The following is a 15,185-nucleotide window of genomic DNA, read 5'->3' as shown; positions in this document are numbered from 1 at the left end:
GAAACACCAAGGCACGTGTTATCACGGCGGAGGAAGCTGCATGTAGGAGCAGAACTCCTCTCAGACCTCTGCTAAAGATGATGCAGTGCACACAGCAGCCGAGTCACACGGCAGGTTCAAGAAAAAAACATTGTTTCAACTGTTCTTTGATGATGTAACTTCTCTCTCCCACTATTCCAGGAAAATACATTCTGCATCAGGGTAGGAAGAAGGGTGGTCCCTTTGGCTCCTAAAGTTATAGCTCTTCAAGGTGTAACCAGCTGCACTGTCACTTGCCCAGCTTTTTGGATACTCTGTGGCAAAGACATTGAATTTCAAGGGAACTCAGGGGATGTCACAACTCCCTGCACTTGCTGTCCTTGCCCGAGGACATGCCCAGAGAAGCCAAGGAAAAGCCCATCTCCCCAGCGTGGAGCATCTGGGCAGCTGCAGCAGGAGAACATCTGCAGCATCCTGCCAAAAAGCTGCAGTCACCGTAGGCTGAACTGCAGCCAAGAGACAGCCGGTAAATACAGCATCACCCCGCGCAGATCAGAGCTCCGAGAAGCCTGGTGAGGTTGCAATTTTCCCTTATTTGAGGTCTGTACAGTGGAAACAGAAAACACAGGCAAAGAAAAGGCCTGCAGAGACGATAGTGAAAACACACGTCCTGCCTCAACCAAAGTGAATCAGCAGCTTCCAAGGCTGCCACCGAAGGGGCGAAGAGTTGAGAGATGTTGCACGTATAACCAAGCTCAGACATGCAACAAACCCTGCTGTACAGCTGTACGTCCTGCACGGCCCACGCACCTTGGGGCGGGCTTTGGAACCACTGGCTCTATCTGCCTGGCCATCACAGGGCAGCTACCAGTTTAGGAGATCCTTGTGCTGCAGTGCAAAGGTGTTACCGTAAACCTGCTTCGCTTGGAACCATCCTGTGCCTGTATCAAGCAGCTGTGGATCTGCAGAAATACCAGATTCGCCACAGGTTGCAAAAGCTTGTGAGGATCTTGCGTAAATATTCAGGCTAGCCCATGCTGAGCTCCTTGCTACTGTGCAGATTAGTAGCAAGCTGGTTAGTTTGAAGCTAGATCAAATACTGTGTACAGCACGTTGGTAACCACACAGCTCCCGTGGCAGTGTCTGCAACTGCAGGAAAAAACTGCAGGTCGAGAGCAGATCTACATCCATGTAGACAGACCTGGGCACGTCCCTGTCAGGAGCCTCACGCTTGCTGTCTCCAGGACACTTCCATGGAAGGGGCTCATGTTCCTGCAACATTTTCATGCGCTCTTTTTCTCTAATGTATGATTTTATTTTTTGTTACTTTGGGAGCAAAGCCCTAGGATTGGCATCTTACTATTAATATATTTCCAAATGCTCAGATTAAACGTCCCTTCATACTGAGGAAAGAACAATCCTTTAAGGCGACAGAAGCAGAGGATCCCTAGTGTAACCGATCCCTCAAAGTGGAGGGAACGAGAACATAAGGGGACAGGTCACAGGACTGCGGGACAAAACACAAGGCTGCTGCGCGATAAGGAAGCCGGCGGCAGGGATAACGCCAGGCAGAGGAGCGTGCGGAGAGATAAGCCCAGCTGAAAGGAACCGTTGGAGGAAGCAGGCCAAGGATAAAGGAAGAGGCCCTGGTGAGGGCAAGCAGGACCCCTGCACTATAACCTGCTCCTTGGTATATGAAGTCTACAAATGTATGAAAGTGGGAAAGAGTAAGAAGGAAAGAGTAAGAAGAAAGAATCAGTGACCCCTGTAATTTCTCAAGTGGATGAGTATGTAAACAAGAAACACTGAGTAGAAATCTCCCATTTGGAGTTTTGACAAGAGTATATTTATCTTTAGCATTGAAAAACGTTTGGGTTGCAGTCCTCTCTGTTAAAGCAAAGTCCGGTGCCACAACATGGTGTCATCCCTGTGTTGACATGCAAGGAAGTTCTACAGGCCAAAGATGACTAAGAGTAAGGCAGTGCGGTGCAAATCCCATCTGTCATCCAGCACCAGAAATGTATTCCAGTCACAGCTGCTTCACTGCTATAATGACATTCCACTTCGCCTCTTTGAGTCCTTCCGTGCAATCGGACTGAAGGACAAGATCTCCTTGTAAATGTGCTCTTGAAAAACAGAACAAAATAATCATGAATATCACTACCAAATTGTTGACATTTGTTTTCAGAGGACACACCTGAAGCTTTGATCATTACATGTGCTAAGAGGAAGCATTCAGCGGAAAGGATGTGACAGGCGTAAGCTGGGAGGAAGAGAAAGACAAGGGTAAGGAAAGAGAGAGCCACACTGTTCCCTGCTGGGGCATGGCAGTAAAACCAGTGTGTGCACAGGAAACAGAAAAGAAGAGGCAGGAAAGTCCCATGCTAGGCAGGGACAGGATGCTGGGAACCCCAAAGATAAACTTCTTACTTCTCCACTCATCTATTGAAAGTTTCTCATGTTCCAAAGAATCATCGTAGGACTGTTGGGCTTCTGTCTCCTCCTCAACGTCTCGGAACTGATCAAAATAGGGGTGAGCCAAAGCTTCCGTGGCCGTAAGGCGCTTCCCCACATCTAGCTGCAACATCTTGTCGAGCAGGTCCACTGCTGTAGGAGGAGACAGCAACATTGCTAAGCAGATGCAGTGGAGAACAGCTACCCCGTGCATGAATCCCCCAAAGTGACAGCAGCTGTGCAAACGAAACAGATCCTTCAACCTGGCCAAATAACACTGCAATTCCCATTAGTCAGGATGCAAAATCCACCAAAAAGCTTTTAGCAAACAGAAGGCTGGCTCTGACTACGGTGCAAAGCAGGCAGAAATAACAGCTTCATCCCGAATAGGCCTTGCTGCAAGGATGGAGCTGCAAGAACAAAGCCAGCAGGCTTTCAAGATAGATATTTTCAGTTTTAATCATTTGCTTTCACTCTGACCCTTGTAACTCAGTGGTCTTAACGTGAGCAATCTATAAAGAAATCTATACCTCCCCAGTAAACAGGAAGGCAGGAAACTCTGATACCAACCAGTCTGTCAGCCCTTTCCCCACCTCGGTTTTAACAGCTTGATCTTTTCTTCCTCTTGGCTTTTAGAAATGTTTTTCTCACTCACATCTATAAGCTGCCTAGGGAAAGAGCTACTTGGAGGAGATCGATTTTTACCCTGCAAATTGTACATTTCAACTGCCTGTTAAATATCAAAAAAGTACAGGTGTGTAACACACACAGGTCTAAGCTGTACTCTTCCCACAAGGGGAAAAAAAGAATACGTGAATGGACTGTGGAACTTTTTTGTCTCTCTACCAAAATTTGTGGTGGTTTGGAACCAGGGATGGGAAATGATAAGGAAAAAAATGAGCAGGTTTGTTCATTTGAATGTTACCAATGGCAATATCACCTGTTTGGCTGCAAGCAATAAGCTTGGAACTGGTATTAGCCAAAATTCATCCTCACGAATGGAGCTGAAAGTGTTATAAGATGACACCGACGTTCCTAGTCCCAGAATTTGCACCTTCCCACCTAGACATCCTGTTACGTATCACTTGCTCTGTTCTAGCTGGTTGATGCAAGAGTCAAAAGTTTACCTTTTCCTAAAATGCTCTATGTTACAGGGCATGCCAGTTTAAAATGATTAAAAAAAGAAACAGCCAAGAACAGCAGAACATGGCTATTGTCATGCTACTTTATCTCCTAGAGGATAAAGAACTGTTTTGCTTTTACTTGCACAGAGTTGCCCTGGGGAGGACTATCCTGATGCACAGGATTATGCAAGTAGCATCAAGTGATGAGAAGGAAGAGAAAGAAAATTGCAGCTGTGGTGTTCAGCCTACCTTATTTCCAGCAGTAAAAATCTGTGAGAAATACTGAAGATGACTTACCCTGAGGATTGGCTTTGGGGAAAAGCACAGACAAGTCCTTCTTGGGAATTTTTGGAAGCGACTTGATATAACTTTTAGCCTAAAAGAAAGGGGAAAGCACAGCACACACAGTTACAGCAAGTCAGTAAGTGCAAAGGGGGCTGCAAAACAGAGCTTTTAGTTTAGGCCTCGATGAGCAATGACAAGAACAAGTTATCCTGGAGGCCACACTTCACTGTGAGGAACTGTTTTTATCAGTTCTTTGAGATCCAGAAATATTCCCTTGTAGAAACAGCCAGATGGAAGATAGAGGAGGGAGGTGCCAGGACACCCTTTACCCAGAGCCTGCACTTCCAGACCCCACCATCCACACCTGTTCTCAAAGCACCACATGAAACATGAAGTCAAATACATCAGCTGTGCCTCTGCTGAAGAGAAACAGCTTCCTCAGCAGCAGGGAAAGAGTCTCCTTTCAAATGACTGCTTTAAAAGCAACATCCCTCCCATCTCAAGGACGTTTTGCAGCCACCCTCTCTCCACCAGGCCCCTGAATAACCGGCACGGCGCACTTCCTTACCGCTTTGTCTTCCAGCTTCTCCACAAAATCTTCTCCAGGATACCCTGTTACTTTCAGGATCTGAGTCAGCTGATCCAGGTCTGGAAGGCTGTGTTAAAGGTCACCGATGTAGGAGCAGGCCCCAGACCCCGGTCAACAGCTCGATACCCTGTCCACGAAGGCCCAAGGAGCTTTTAGAGCTACTAGTAGGTTGTGATATGAACCCCCAGAGAGACTCATATGCAGAGACTCACTACACTGGCAAAAATACTCCGAGACCTCCTGTCCCCGAGAGACAATCTGTCCACAAAGGGATTAAATTTGTGGCACAACTTCATCAATGCAGAATTCTGCTGGCACGAACGTGCTGCACAGGCTTGGGGATCTCCCTGTGCGAGGGCTGGGGATGGAGCTGTGGCTGCGCAGGGTCCGCTCCGTGATGCGAGGTGTGCACAGCCAGCACCGAGGTGTTTTCAGGTGGCTCAGCCCTTCCACTGTTCCCCTCACCCAAAAGACACCACTAATCCCCTGGGACTGTCACCAGCAAACCAGACCTATGCCCATTTTGCTAGGTAGGTTCATATTTGTAAGAGCATTTCACATGTAGCCCTCCCACCCAGGGAACAGGTTCCATTTGAAAGGATACAATCTTTTCCTTTAAAAAACGGTTTCCCGGTCAGCATTTCTGCCATGATACAGCCAATAGACCAGATATCCACTGTTTAGGGAGAAACAAGAGAAAGAAAAAAAAATGAAAAGAATGACACAAACTCGAAGGAAGAAATGATTGCTGGATGACACAAACTCGAAGGAAGAAATGATTGCTGGGGCTGTCTCCTGCTTTTTAGGTTTGCACAAGGCACCAATTTCAATTTCCCTCTCCTTTTCCACCCTCCGCTGTTCTTTCTATGCTACTGCAGTCGCTGCCTTCATCTTTTCCCACAGGCTCCAGCTTTGGAGGTGCCCAGCTCTGCGCAGGGAGAGACCGTGATGAGCAAGAACAAAACCACCTGGAGGATTACGTGAGATTTGACCCAGGCGTGACAGGGGCCTTTGGGCTTGTCACCAGAGTGTCACATGGCTGGAGCAACACGACTCACCTGTCTGGTTGTAATGCATCCAGTTGAGAATGACTTCTGGTGCTCTGTACCAGCGCGTCACCACGTAGCCTGTCATTTCAGCATCCGCGTGCCTTGCCAAGCCAAAGTCTAAAATCTGCAGGTTGCCAAAGGAAAAGGAAAAAGGAAGGGCAGGAAAGAGAAATCCGACAGGCAAGTGAGAATCTACTTCTATGAGGAAATGAACCCAATCCAATCAGATAATGATGAAGCTCTTACTAGAGCACAGCCACCCACAGGATGGCTCAAAGAATTAACAGGTTTGTCCTAATTCCACTGCAAATTGTAAGCAGGCTGCAAAACCAGTTATCGTGCGAAGACCCTGAGGAAAGGGATCTGTGTTGCGTGCTTCCGAGCTTGTCACTTCCCTTCTTGAAACTCAAGTTTCAAGTCCATTATATTTTTTTTTCATTGAGTTCTTCTATAACCCGGAGGCCAAGGCTGCTCCCAGGCCAACACGAGTCACCATGCCTACAAAAACACCCTGCAGCTGGCGGGGATGAGCTCGCCCTCGACACGCAGAGGGCACGGCGTGACCCAGCCTTTACGGGCAGCAGAGCCACTCCCTGGAGCACGCGTTACAGAACGCTGCTGGGTCAGCACGGCTCCAAGCACTCCCTGTAGAACAGCGTGGAAAATAACTTGGCTTCGAATCACACCCATCCCGTTTCGAGTCAGCAAGGACCAAGGGGTAACTGTGCTTGAGTTGAGCTGTCCTTCAGGGATCATTCGCCTAATGCAAGTATTGCTCAGCAGTACTGAATTTATTTAGGAAGTCATGACGAACTTCAGCAGAGCAGGAATTGCAGTGACAGGATGTTCATTCCGAGTCTTGGGCCCTGATTCAGCAAGTTACATAAGCACGTGGGTATTTCCCACTGACTTCAACCAGCGTGTAATGAAATACCTTGAATCAATCTTGGGACACAAGAGGGAACATAATGATGCCTGAATGCCAGGATTCCTGCTCACAAAGATGTTCAGCAGCAACCTGACACGCTACATGCTACCAGCTGTGAAGTGGTGCTTTTTCACCTACCTTTAGCTGACAATCTTCATTCACAGCCAGATTTCCTGGCTTCAGGTCCTAAAACAGACAAGATCAAAATAAGGACATCATGACCTGCAGCCCATCAACATGAGACTCAGTCAAATCTCAGCTTGCTTTAAATGATGTACTACAGCATCTTGAGTATACTATACAGCTCTAGATTATGGAAATGATTTCATTTGTTCTGGAACAGTTTTCATTCTAAAAACATCAGCTTGTCAGAAAATATATCATCTCCTCAAAGTACTACACAGGTAACAGCAAACATAAGCAAGTGGAAGGTGTAGCAAGGAAAAAGAAGCAGAACTCCAGAGGAAAAAGATGAGACTCTTAGTAAAATGATGTTGTTAATTTTATGACTGAGTTGTGTTTCTCTCACATAAACAAAATTGGAATAATAGCGCACGTGAACTTACCCGGTGAATGATTCCAGCAGAATGAATGTACTGAAATAAAAAGAGAATATGATCACTAGCAGAAAAGTCTTTTTTTTTTTTTTCCTCTCCCAAATCAGAGAAAAAAAGAACAAAAGCTACCAACAAGAATTTGTGGAAAACTCAATCTCTGGAATCTTCTGCAAGCCCCTGGCCCTCAGTGCGTAACTCCACAGTAGAAGTTACGGCCACAAAGGAGAAACAAGGTCTGTTAAAAAGTCAGTGACCCAACTGCTATCATGGAAAAACATCTCAAGGTTTTTGACTGCAGGATTATTTTAGTAAGGGATCGGCTGTGTCAAAGAGCAGGTGTTTAGATTGACATGCTCTAAATCAAGAACAATTCAATAAGAATTATCTGCTATTAGTGAGTGTCATTAAAAATACAAATCTTCCTATACAATGTTCAAGAAGTTGTATGTTGTGATACAGCCCAGAGGTGACACAAGATACACTCCCAGAGCAGATCTGGTGAGTCACTGCCTCTGCTGGAAGCCAAACCTTCTTGTAGCATCTGCAGACCCACCTACCTTCAGCCCTTTCAGCATTTGGTAGACCAGGTACTGGATCTTTTCATCACTGAATTCATGGCCCATGATCTTTTGCAAATCTGTCCGCATGTAGGGCATCACCAGGTAGCTAAAAGGCAGTAAGACAAGGCCCTGAGTCTAGAAGAAAAACATAAGGAACCAGACTAGCCTTGTTCTCACTTATTTTGCAACTGTGTATCTTACTCCAACTAAGACTGGCTGTTGTAGCTATATCCCTGACCAGCTAAAATATCCTGCAGTGATGCTGGAATTTCTATGTTCTCTCAAAATTGCTTTATCCTTCCCCTCAAATTAGGTACCTGACATGAAACTTTAATGGTCCCAAATTACCTTAGACCTCAACTGATATTCCAGACCATCTTACACCATCTGGCAGCTGAAATATTTTGGGCAGCTTTAAAGAGAGTCTTGCAAAACTGCTGCATTAGGTCCCAAATTTATCCCTGTGCTACTCCTGCCTCAGGAGACACCGTCCAGCTCTGCCGCTGCTCCCGCCTGCCGAGGCTGCTCGTGAGCTGCCCGTGGGATCCGCGCGGAGCGTCGCCCGGCGCCTCCCGTGCAGCTGGCTGAACATGCAGCCAGCAGCTGCGAGCCCAGCCCAGGCACTGGGATTGAAACAACTCAACCATCAAAACCGAGGGAAATGCCAAAAAGAAGGGGCAGAATTAAGGTAAAAAAATAAATCAGATCTTTAGAATTCTCTCAGTTTAATTGTTCTGTGGGCAGATAAATGATGCTGCTCCCATTCTGGCTGCAGCCTCTTGGTTCAGCAGTCACACTGCCAGGGCATTAGCATGTATCATGCTACCTGTGACATACCCATGGCACGTAGTGATTCTTGGTTATATATGCTGGTACATGTGCAATGTATTCTGCCCACTGGGGACAGGGCATGTGTGATCTGTTTGTGTGTTCTGGGTGTTTGAGTCACTGGAGCTGACCTTTGCTTTGGATTCCCCTTGTTATTTGGGAATGTCTGGCTTTAGTGTGGCCCCTTTCCAAATCAGCCTGTAGAACTGCGCCTCAAAATAATACATTATCTAGATACCAAATCTGAAAATGTCTTGGTTAATGACTGAATTTAGATCAAGTGAACACAGAATGAAAGACTCTGAACTTACAAGTCCTGGAATTCATGGTAGGAGGAGGCAGATGTGAAGACATCAAGCAGCCCAATGACCTGATGAATAAAAGAAGCCCAAACTTAACCCTGGAAAACATTTGCTGTGCAAGCAGGACTCCTATAACAGCTCTCCGTCGGCACATGCATGTGTGACGTTTCAGAAGCCTATCTGAGGAATGTGAGAACCCCTCACTACATCATGCAGCTACTTTTCCTCTTACTAATACAAGAGAACCCCCATCACACAAATTTCTTGGAGCCTGGTGCCCGCTGGACGCAATAGGCAGGGAGCCGTTACAAACCCCAAGACCACATGGACGAGCTCAACACAGGGAGCTCCCCGTTAAAATGAGGGTGCTGCCACCGGGAAGGACTCGCTCCGGGCAGCAAGGAGGTCTCCCCTGCTGGAAATGGGGACAAACGAATACCCACGTTTTCATGCTGCATGTGCTTCAGCAGCATGAGCTCCCTGTACGCCCTCTTGGCAAAGGTCTCCGACTGGAAGGGGCGACACAGCTTCTTGATGGCCACTTTTTCACCTGTCTTCTTGTCTATGGCTGAACTGCAACAGACAAATAAAAAAACTGCTGTGACTTTGCCCATATATTTACACAACACTTTATCACAATGCTAAAGAAGTTCCCTCCTGGAGGAGAGCTAAGTGTGGACTTCGCCAGGGAGAGGCAAGGAGAGGTCCCGTGATCATTGTGTTTTGGTAGAGAAATGGGGAGGAGTTCTGGACACTCAGGTCTGCTGTGTGACTTGGGCACATCCCCAGGATCTTTGAGGGACTAGCAGGACACCAAGTAAACTATTAGTGGCCAGTCTTCATGCCCTTTAGCTCTGACTTACTTGTGCAGGTTAAAGCAAGTGTTAACAGAGCAGCAAGGAGGAAACACAAATGGTTAAAGGTCAGGATTAGCAATAGTTCTGCTCTTCCCCTTACGTGACTCACAAAGATAAGGGAATAAAGCAATTTCTGCCTGGAGGCTGCTCTCTTTTAAGGTGGTTCCGCCTTCTGCACAGACTGCTGGAGCGAAGGCAGGACACGTCACATCTCCTGAAAGCACAGGACTGAATTCTGCTCCAAGCACTTCTGTGCAACGGCAGCTCCCAGTCTGACCCTGAGGTTCTGGAATGGAAACCCAGCACAGCAGCTGGAGCTGGAGACACGGCTGAGGGATGGGGTCTCAGACCTGGAAACCAGGACCCTTCAGCTTGCCCTGCTCTGGCTTTTATAACTCTCAATGCAAAACTGATTGTGTTAAACGAGGTTAATCTAAAGGTCATAATAATCACACGTGGATCAAAAATCTCTGAACAAAGTGTTCAGAATGTGATAAGCACTGTGTGCCTTTTGGTGCTGTCCTGTCAGACACAGGGAGGGTAATACTTGATTCCTTGAGGTGCTGAAGGTCAAAGCGTTTATTCTCATTGCTAATAAACTGTCAGAAATCAATGGTAAGGCCAGTCTGTGTCTTACATCTTGGCTTTCAGACACCAAGGTTATGCTTCCATAAGTGAAATAAATAGGAAAAGACACCAGGTTATAACAACACAGAGTGCCCGGTGTCAAGCAGCGCATTTCACTGGGCTTAGGGCAGCCTGGAATTTCCTGCTCAGCACAGCTTTCCATCCGGGACACCAATGAAAAGAGGTTCCCTTCCTTGCTGCAGATCTTGGAAGCCTGCTAGCCAGCTTGCTTTAGCTGTCGGCCACGAGCAACCAGCGTTTGCAGAGCCTGGCCCATCAGCAGCCCTCACCTAGTGAGCGTCATCTCTGACAGTGTCACGGGACCCCTCTGCTTTTGGCCACCGAGGTCCCTTCCAGCTGCTCTAACCGGAGCGCGCGGAGAGCAGCCGTATCCTTTGGCGGCACAAGTGATGCAGCCAAAGCAGCCAGTTGGAAAACAAGCCAAGGAAGTGCTGGAATAGCTACAGCAGTGAGTGCTGAGAGATGACAGAAGAGTGCACGGGACGAGCAAAGGGAAAAGCTCTCAGTTTCAGCAGGGCTGCAGCAAGTGTCAACAGAGCAGGCGGTGCAGAAGCTCCCTGGGGAGCAAGGGAAATACAGGGAAACGAATCCAAGAGCTTCTGCACACTACTGCAGGCCCAAGCCGTGTTTCCTATTTGTTTTTTCCTCCCTTCCTAGCTCCTGGCCTACGAGGCAGATCTCTCACCCCACCACTCAGCCTGTCAACACCGGAGACGGTGGGTGCTGTAGTTTCAGTCGCCGGCACAAACAGCGGTACTTTCACCCTCGCCATAAGGCACAGCTAAGAGTTCACCCAGTGACACAGCCGGGGAGATCCCACAATGTTCTTCCCAGGTTTAATGAGCAGGTGGAAGCCCGGGATGACGCCGAGGCCAACCTCAAGACGAGGTCACGCCGGCTCCTCGCGGGGCCGCGGCCGCAGCTCCTGGCACGGAACGCGGGACCCCCCGGGCCACGCGCGTCCCCACGGCTCTGCCCGCAGACGCTGGCACGGCGCTGGCCGCGTTACGAGACTTTCCTTGCAGAGCTACCCCAGCCGGGAGCCCAGATGCTACAGATTGCAGAATTCCCGAGGGAATTCAGGGAATCCTCTCCCGAATCCGTTGTTCTGCTGCTCTAGACCCCTCAAGAACAAAAGCAGCTCGGCTCCACGCGGCAATAGGGAAGCTTCCCGCTCGGAAACGCGCTCCGTGCAGCGGGGCCACGTCCTGCCCCAGGGGCAGCCGAGGCGGCCAAAGGCGCCAGGGAAAGATCTGCCGTGTTTGCTTCTCCTAGCGCATAAAGAAAACTTGGATTTTTCTTCCCTTTTTTTCTTCTCATTCATCCTTTCTACTTTCGTTTTTAGCCTTCCTATTTAACTTTGTTTTTTAATATAAAAAGCAGAACACAGTAGAAATATCACAAGCAACAAATTTAGTCTTTCCTGATTTTGCTGGACTCATCTAAGTGTCTCAGGAACACACTTTGCACGATAAAGCAATGCAGAAATAGCAGATACGCAAGGGCAGGCTGGGGACAGACCCAGACTTTCGGCCCTGGGGCTGGGGGACTCCTGCAGCGGCAGATTCTTTGCAGAAGACCCAGGAAAGGGGACGCAGCTCTCTGGCTCTGCGGGTCACGTTATGAAGCAAGCCCTGAGCTCAGACACCGTCTAGGGGCTGCTTCGCGTTTACGTTTCTAAAAGTCAGCAGAATCTCCCCAGATTTACCACAGCCTAAGGAAGCAAGAGCTGACTTTGTGCATGAGGGGCACCTCTGCCCAGCTCATGAGCTCATGGCGGCTTCACACCACACTTGTACCTGGGTTATCACCAGCCTGCCAGGAGCTCCAGCCTTTCACTTGACCCTGCTTTAAAAATCATAGAATCATGGAATTGTTAAGGTTGGAAAGGAGCTCTAGAGATCATTTAGTCCAACCCCCCTGCACATGCAGAGTCACCGAGAGCATGTGGCACAGGACTGCAATGGTTTCTTTTTCCTCGTTTTGTGGTATAAATTACATCTGCTTTATGAGTTCAAGATGGAAGCAGTAACTAGAAGTTGCATTAACCAAGTTTTTCTCCGAATAGTCAGAAAACTGTCCTAGACTAGCATCAACTACCATGTGTCTGACCTGTTACTGAACGCGTGCTGGGAAGGGCTTCCCCACTATTTCAAAGCAGTTTTCTACTATTTGAGGATTATTTTCATTGCTGTCAGACTGACAATTTTTTCCTCCCTTTGCATAGGCTGGAGACCAAGGCAGTCCTGGGGGCTCTGTGGCTCCCAAAGCCCAGGCAATGTCACGAGCGAGTCCTGTTGCACCTGGCACCCTCCTGTCCCCTCAAACCACCCGTCGGCACCAGTGAGGAGGAACAGGAGAGCTCAGGAACGAGACGAGACTCTTCCTTCTCTGCCTGCCTCAAGTAGGAGAAAACTCTGATTTCTTCAGGCAACCCCAAAGCACAATGTGTCACTCGCACCGGGGACAAAGCCACCTCCGTCACCCCCACAAACACGTCATGGAAACCTCCCGGTTTCCCCCTCGGTGCTTCAAACACCCCTGGGCCGCCCCTCGCGCCCGCAGGGCCCTCACTCACCACACGGAGCCGTAGGCCCCGGAGCCCACGGGGTGGATGTTCGTGTATCTCCTGGGCAGCTCCCACACGGTTTTGTTCACTTCTTGCCTAGAAAATCCTCTTCTCCTCGCGATGTTCATCGCCCGGCGGGTGCGGGAGTGACGCCCCCCCAGAGTACCGAAATTCAGCCGGGCTTCTGTGGCAGACGGGGACACCGAGGCCTTCTGCGCGCGTAAAAATAACCAAGGCTCTCGCTGGTCTCCTTCTGCCTTTTCAGCTGTTGTGAGCGTGAAGGGACATGTCTCTGGGTCCTGCTCCTCCCTCCGCCTCCGCCGCAGCGGGGATGAGGCATCAGGTTTCCAGTCAGACCCGCCTCGACCTTTCGCAGGTGTCTGCGGACTCTCCGGTAGGAGCGGGGAGTGCCGGGCGCCGGCGCGGACACTCCTCCTGCCGGGACATGAGGCGGTCCCGGGCGCTCACCCAGGCCAGCCCGGCCGAGCGCGCTGCTCCGGCTTCTCCCTCGGAAACGGCCTCGCGGGGGGTCCCGAAACCACCGCTCTGAGCACGCGGATGAGCAAGGGCCTGGCGAGCCGAGGAATCTGCCTCACGCTGGGTGCAGAGCGCGGGACGAGAGGGGACGTGCTGCTCCCCGGGGCTCCTCCGGGCTCGCGGGGAAGGGCACCGCGTGTGGACGTTGATCCGGTTGCTGAGATAATCCACCGAAGGGCAGGGAAATCACGCTGACTTCCTCCTCAGTTCCCGGCCTGGCTTCCCAGCAGAGCAGAGGCGGTGGACGCAGACTGAGGCTCTCTGTGGTCCCAGGGTGCCGGCCGGCTCCGGAGCTGCTGGAACACGGAAAAGCCCAGGCACGAGGGTCTGCTAGAACCGTTCCAGGTCTGTGTCCTGCAGCAGGTCTAGCCCCTTCGCAGGGCAGCACAAAAGGACAAGTTTCCTGCTCCGTCCCCCGGTGGAACAGCAAACCCCAGCAGCCCGTCCGGGGCAGCCTCTTCCCTGGCAGCAGGGATCACTCCAGTGTTTTGCTCCAGCTGCACAAGAATGAGGTGTTGTGCTCGAGCGTATCCACGCATTTTCCGAAGGAAGTGACTCAGCTGCGTCCTAACGAGCCAGACCAGCCCTGCTCTACACCCCCAGCCCTCGTTCCTGCCTGCGGCCCCTGCTCCATTGGGATCCTCGAAGCTCTCCCTTTTGGCACATCTTCGGAGCAAGACGAGGGCCTGCACCACTGGTAAGTAGAAGACACCAGTTTGCAAGATAAACTGTTTTACTTGGGCACAGGTGACTGCTCCAACACGCACTGCTCTTGAAGCAGCAGCGGCTGTAAGGGCTGCTGTTTAGGTACAGTAAAATCAGGGATAAGGTGCTGCTGAAGTCCCCAATTTGCATGTGCAGATGTAAACAAAGCCTGGCTATAGCAATAGGGCAGTGAGGAAATAAACAGCAGATTCGTTTGGTTCTATAAATACACCTGTGAGCAAGAGGCATTACAGCAAAAACTGCTGGTAAATAAAGGTACAAATGAGCCGTTGTGTTTGCTCAACACAACCTCTTGCTCAGCTAGCTGCACACACACGCACAGCTAATCAGTGCTCAGTTAAGTAGCTATAAATACCCAGCATGTGCCTTGGCAGTAACACGATGAATTAAATCAAGTGATCCATTTAAAATCAACTAAGAAACCTGAAGGATTTTGAGGGAATAGTTTCTTTTTGTTGTTGTAGTTTATCGTTTTCTAATTTGATTCTCTTCAACTTTAGTAATTTTACTAACCAGGATAATATTACAAGTGAGCCCATTCAGGCATTATACCATGGATTTTTTTTGGTTTTTTTCCCGCCCAAAAAGTAATAAATAAGATGTCTTGCTTAATTATTTTTCCTCCCTTCTTGATGTGTACCACAGTGAACAAAGTTGAAAACAAACAGAAAGCAATCAAGAAAAAAAAGTCTTTCTCACTGCTCAAAGGAGCTGCTGTGCAGCTTTGTGACAGGCCAGGGCACAAACTGGAGATTTTAGCTATCTAATTTGGGTCAGTTTCCTCAGTATCTGGGAACTTCAAACATTGAGGCTTTCGTAAGAGTTTCAGGAACGCTGCTTTATTCCATCATTCCTCTGATTGCTTTTCTGAATAAATGGCACAGATACTCGACAGAAATCTAACATCCATTGCAGGCAGTCATGACTGATTGCTCTCAGAGAAGCCTCTTGCTCCCCTAAGTACCTTTTCCACCCACTTTTCCACTAAAATGTTTAGCACGAGAGGTTTGAAGTACCATCAGCCCAGTAAATCTGAAAAATAGGTTTTATTTTTAAACCAGTGGTATTGTGACATCTTATCTGGCATAACCAATTACAGCAAAATTCATGGATAGAAACAATAGAGCAGATCTCTGAAGTGCACCCTCGTGTCGGGCGCGCGGGCAGGGAGCGCATGCCCATGGGCTCCCGTT

General features: G+C 49.0%; 1 protein-coding gene across 1 annotated transcript; it reads right to left on the bottom strand.

Moving 5' to 3' along the window:
- Positions 1–1,802: 1,802 nt before the first annotated feature.
- On the bottom strand, positions 1,803–13,119 carry MAPK13 (mitogen-activated protein kinase 13). Its single transcript, XM_010210951.2, has 12 exons — positions 12,739–13,119; positions 9,099–9,228; positions 8,665–8,723; positions 7,523–7,631; positions 6,975–7,004; positions 6,547–6,594; positions 5,490–5,604; positions 5,036–5,107; positions 4,411–4,490; positions 3,855–3,933; positions 2,410–2,586; positions 1,803–2,105 (listed from the first exon to the last, which is right to left on the bottom strand). The coding sequence occupies exons 1-12, from the start codon at positions 12,855–12,857 to the stop codon at positions 2,026–2,028; spliced, it is 1,098 nt and encodes a 365-aa protein (XP_010209253.2). The 5' UTR covers positions 12,858–13,119; the 3' UTR covers positions 1,803–2,025.
- Between the last annotated feature and the right edge of the window lie 2,066 nt (positions 13,120–15,185).

The sequence above is a fragment of the Tinamus guttatus genome, unplaced genomic scaffold (assembly GCF_059628265.1).
Source record: "Tinamus guttatus ecotype Peru unplaced genomic scaffold, ASM5962826v1 Tinamus_guttatus_pri_ptg000049l, whole genome shotgun sequence".
NCBI classification, from domain to species: domain Eukaryota; kingdom Metazoa; phylum Chordata; class Aves; order Tinamiformes; family Tinamidae; genus Tinamus; species Tinamus guttatus.
Note: the sequence above shows the minus strand (reverse complement) of the source record. Positions and strands in the feature narration are given on the sequence as shown.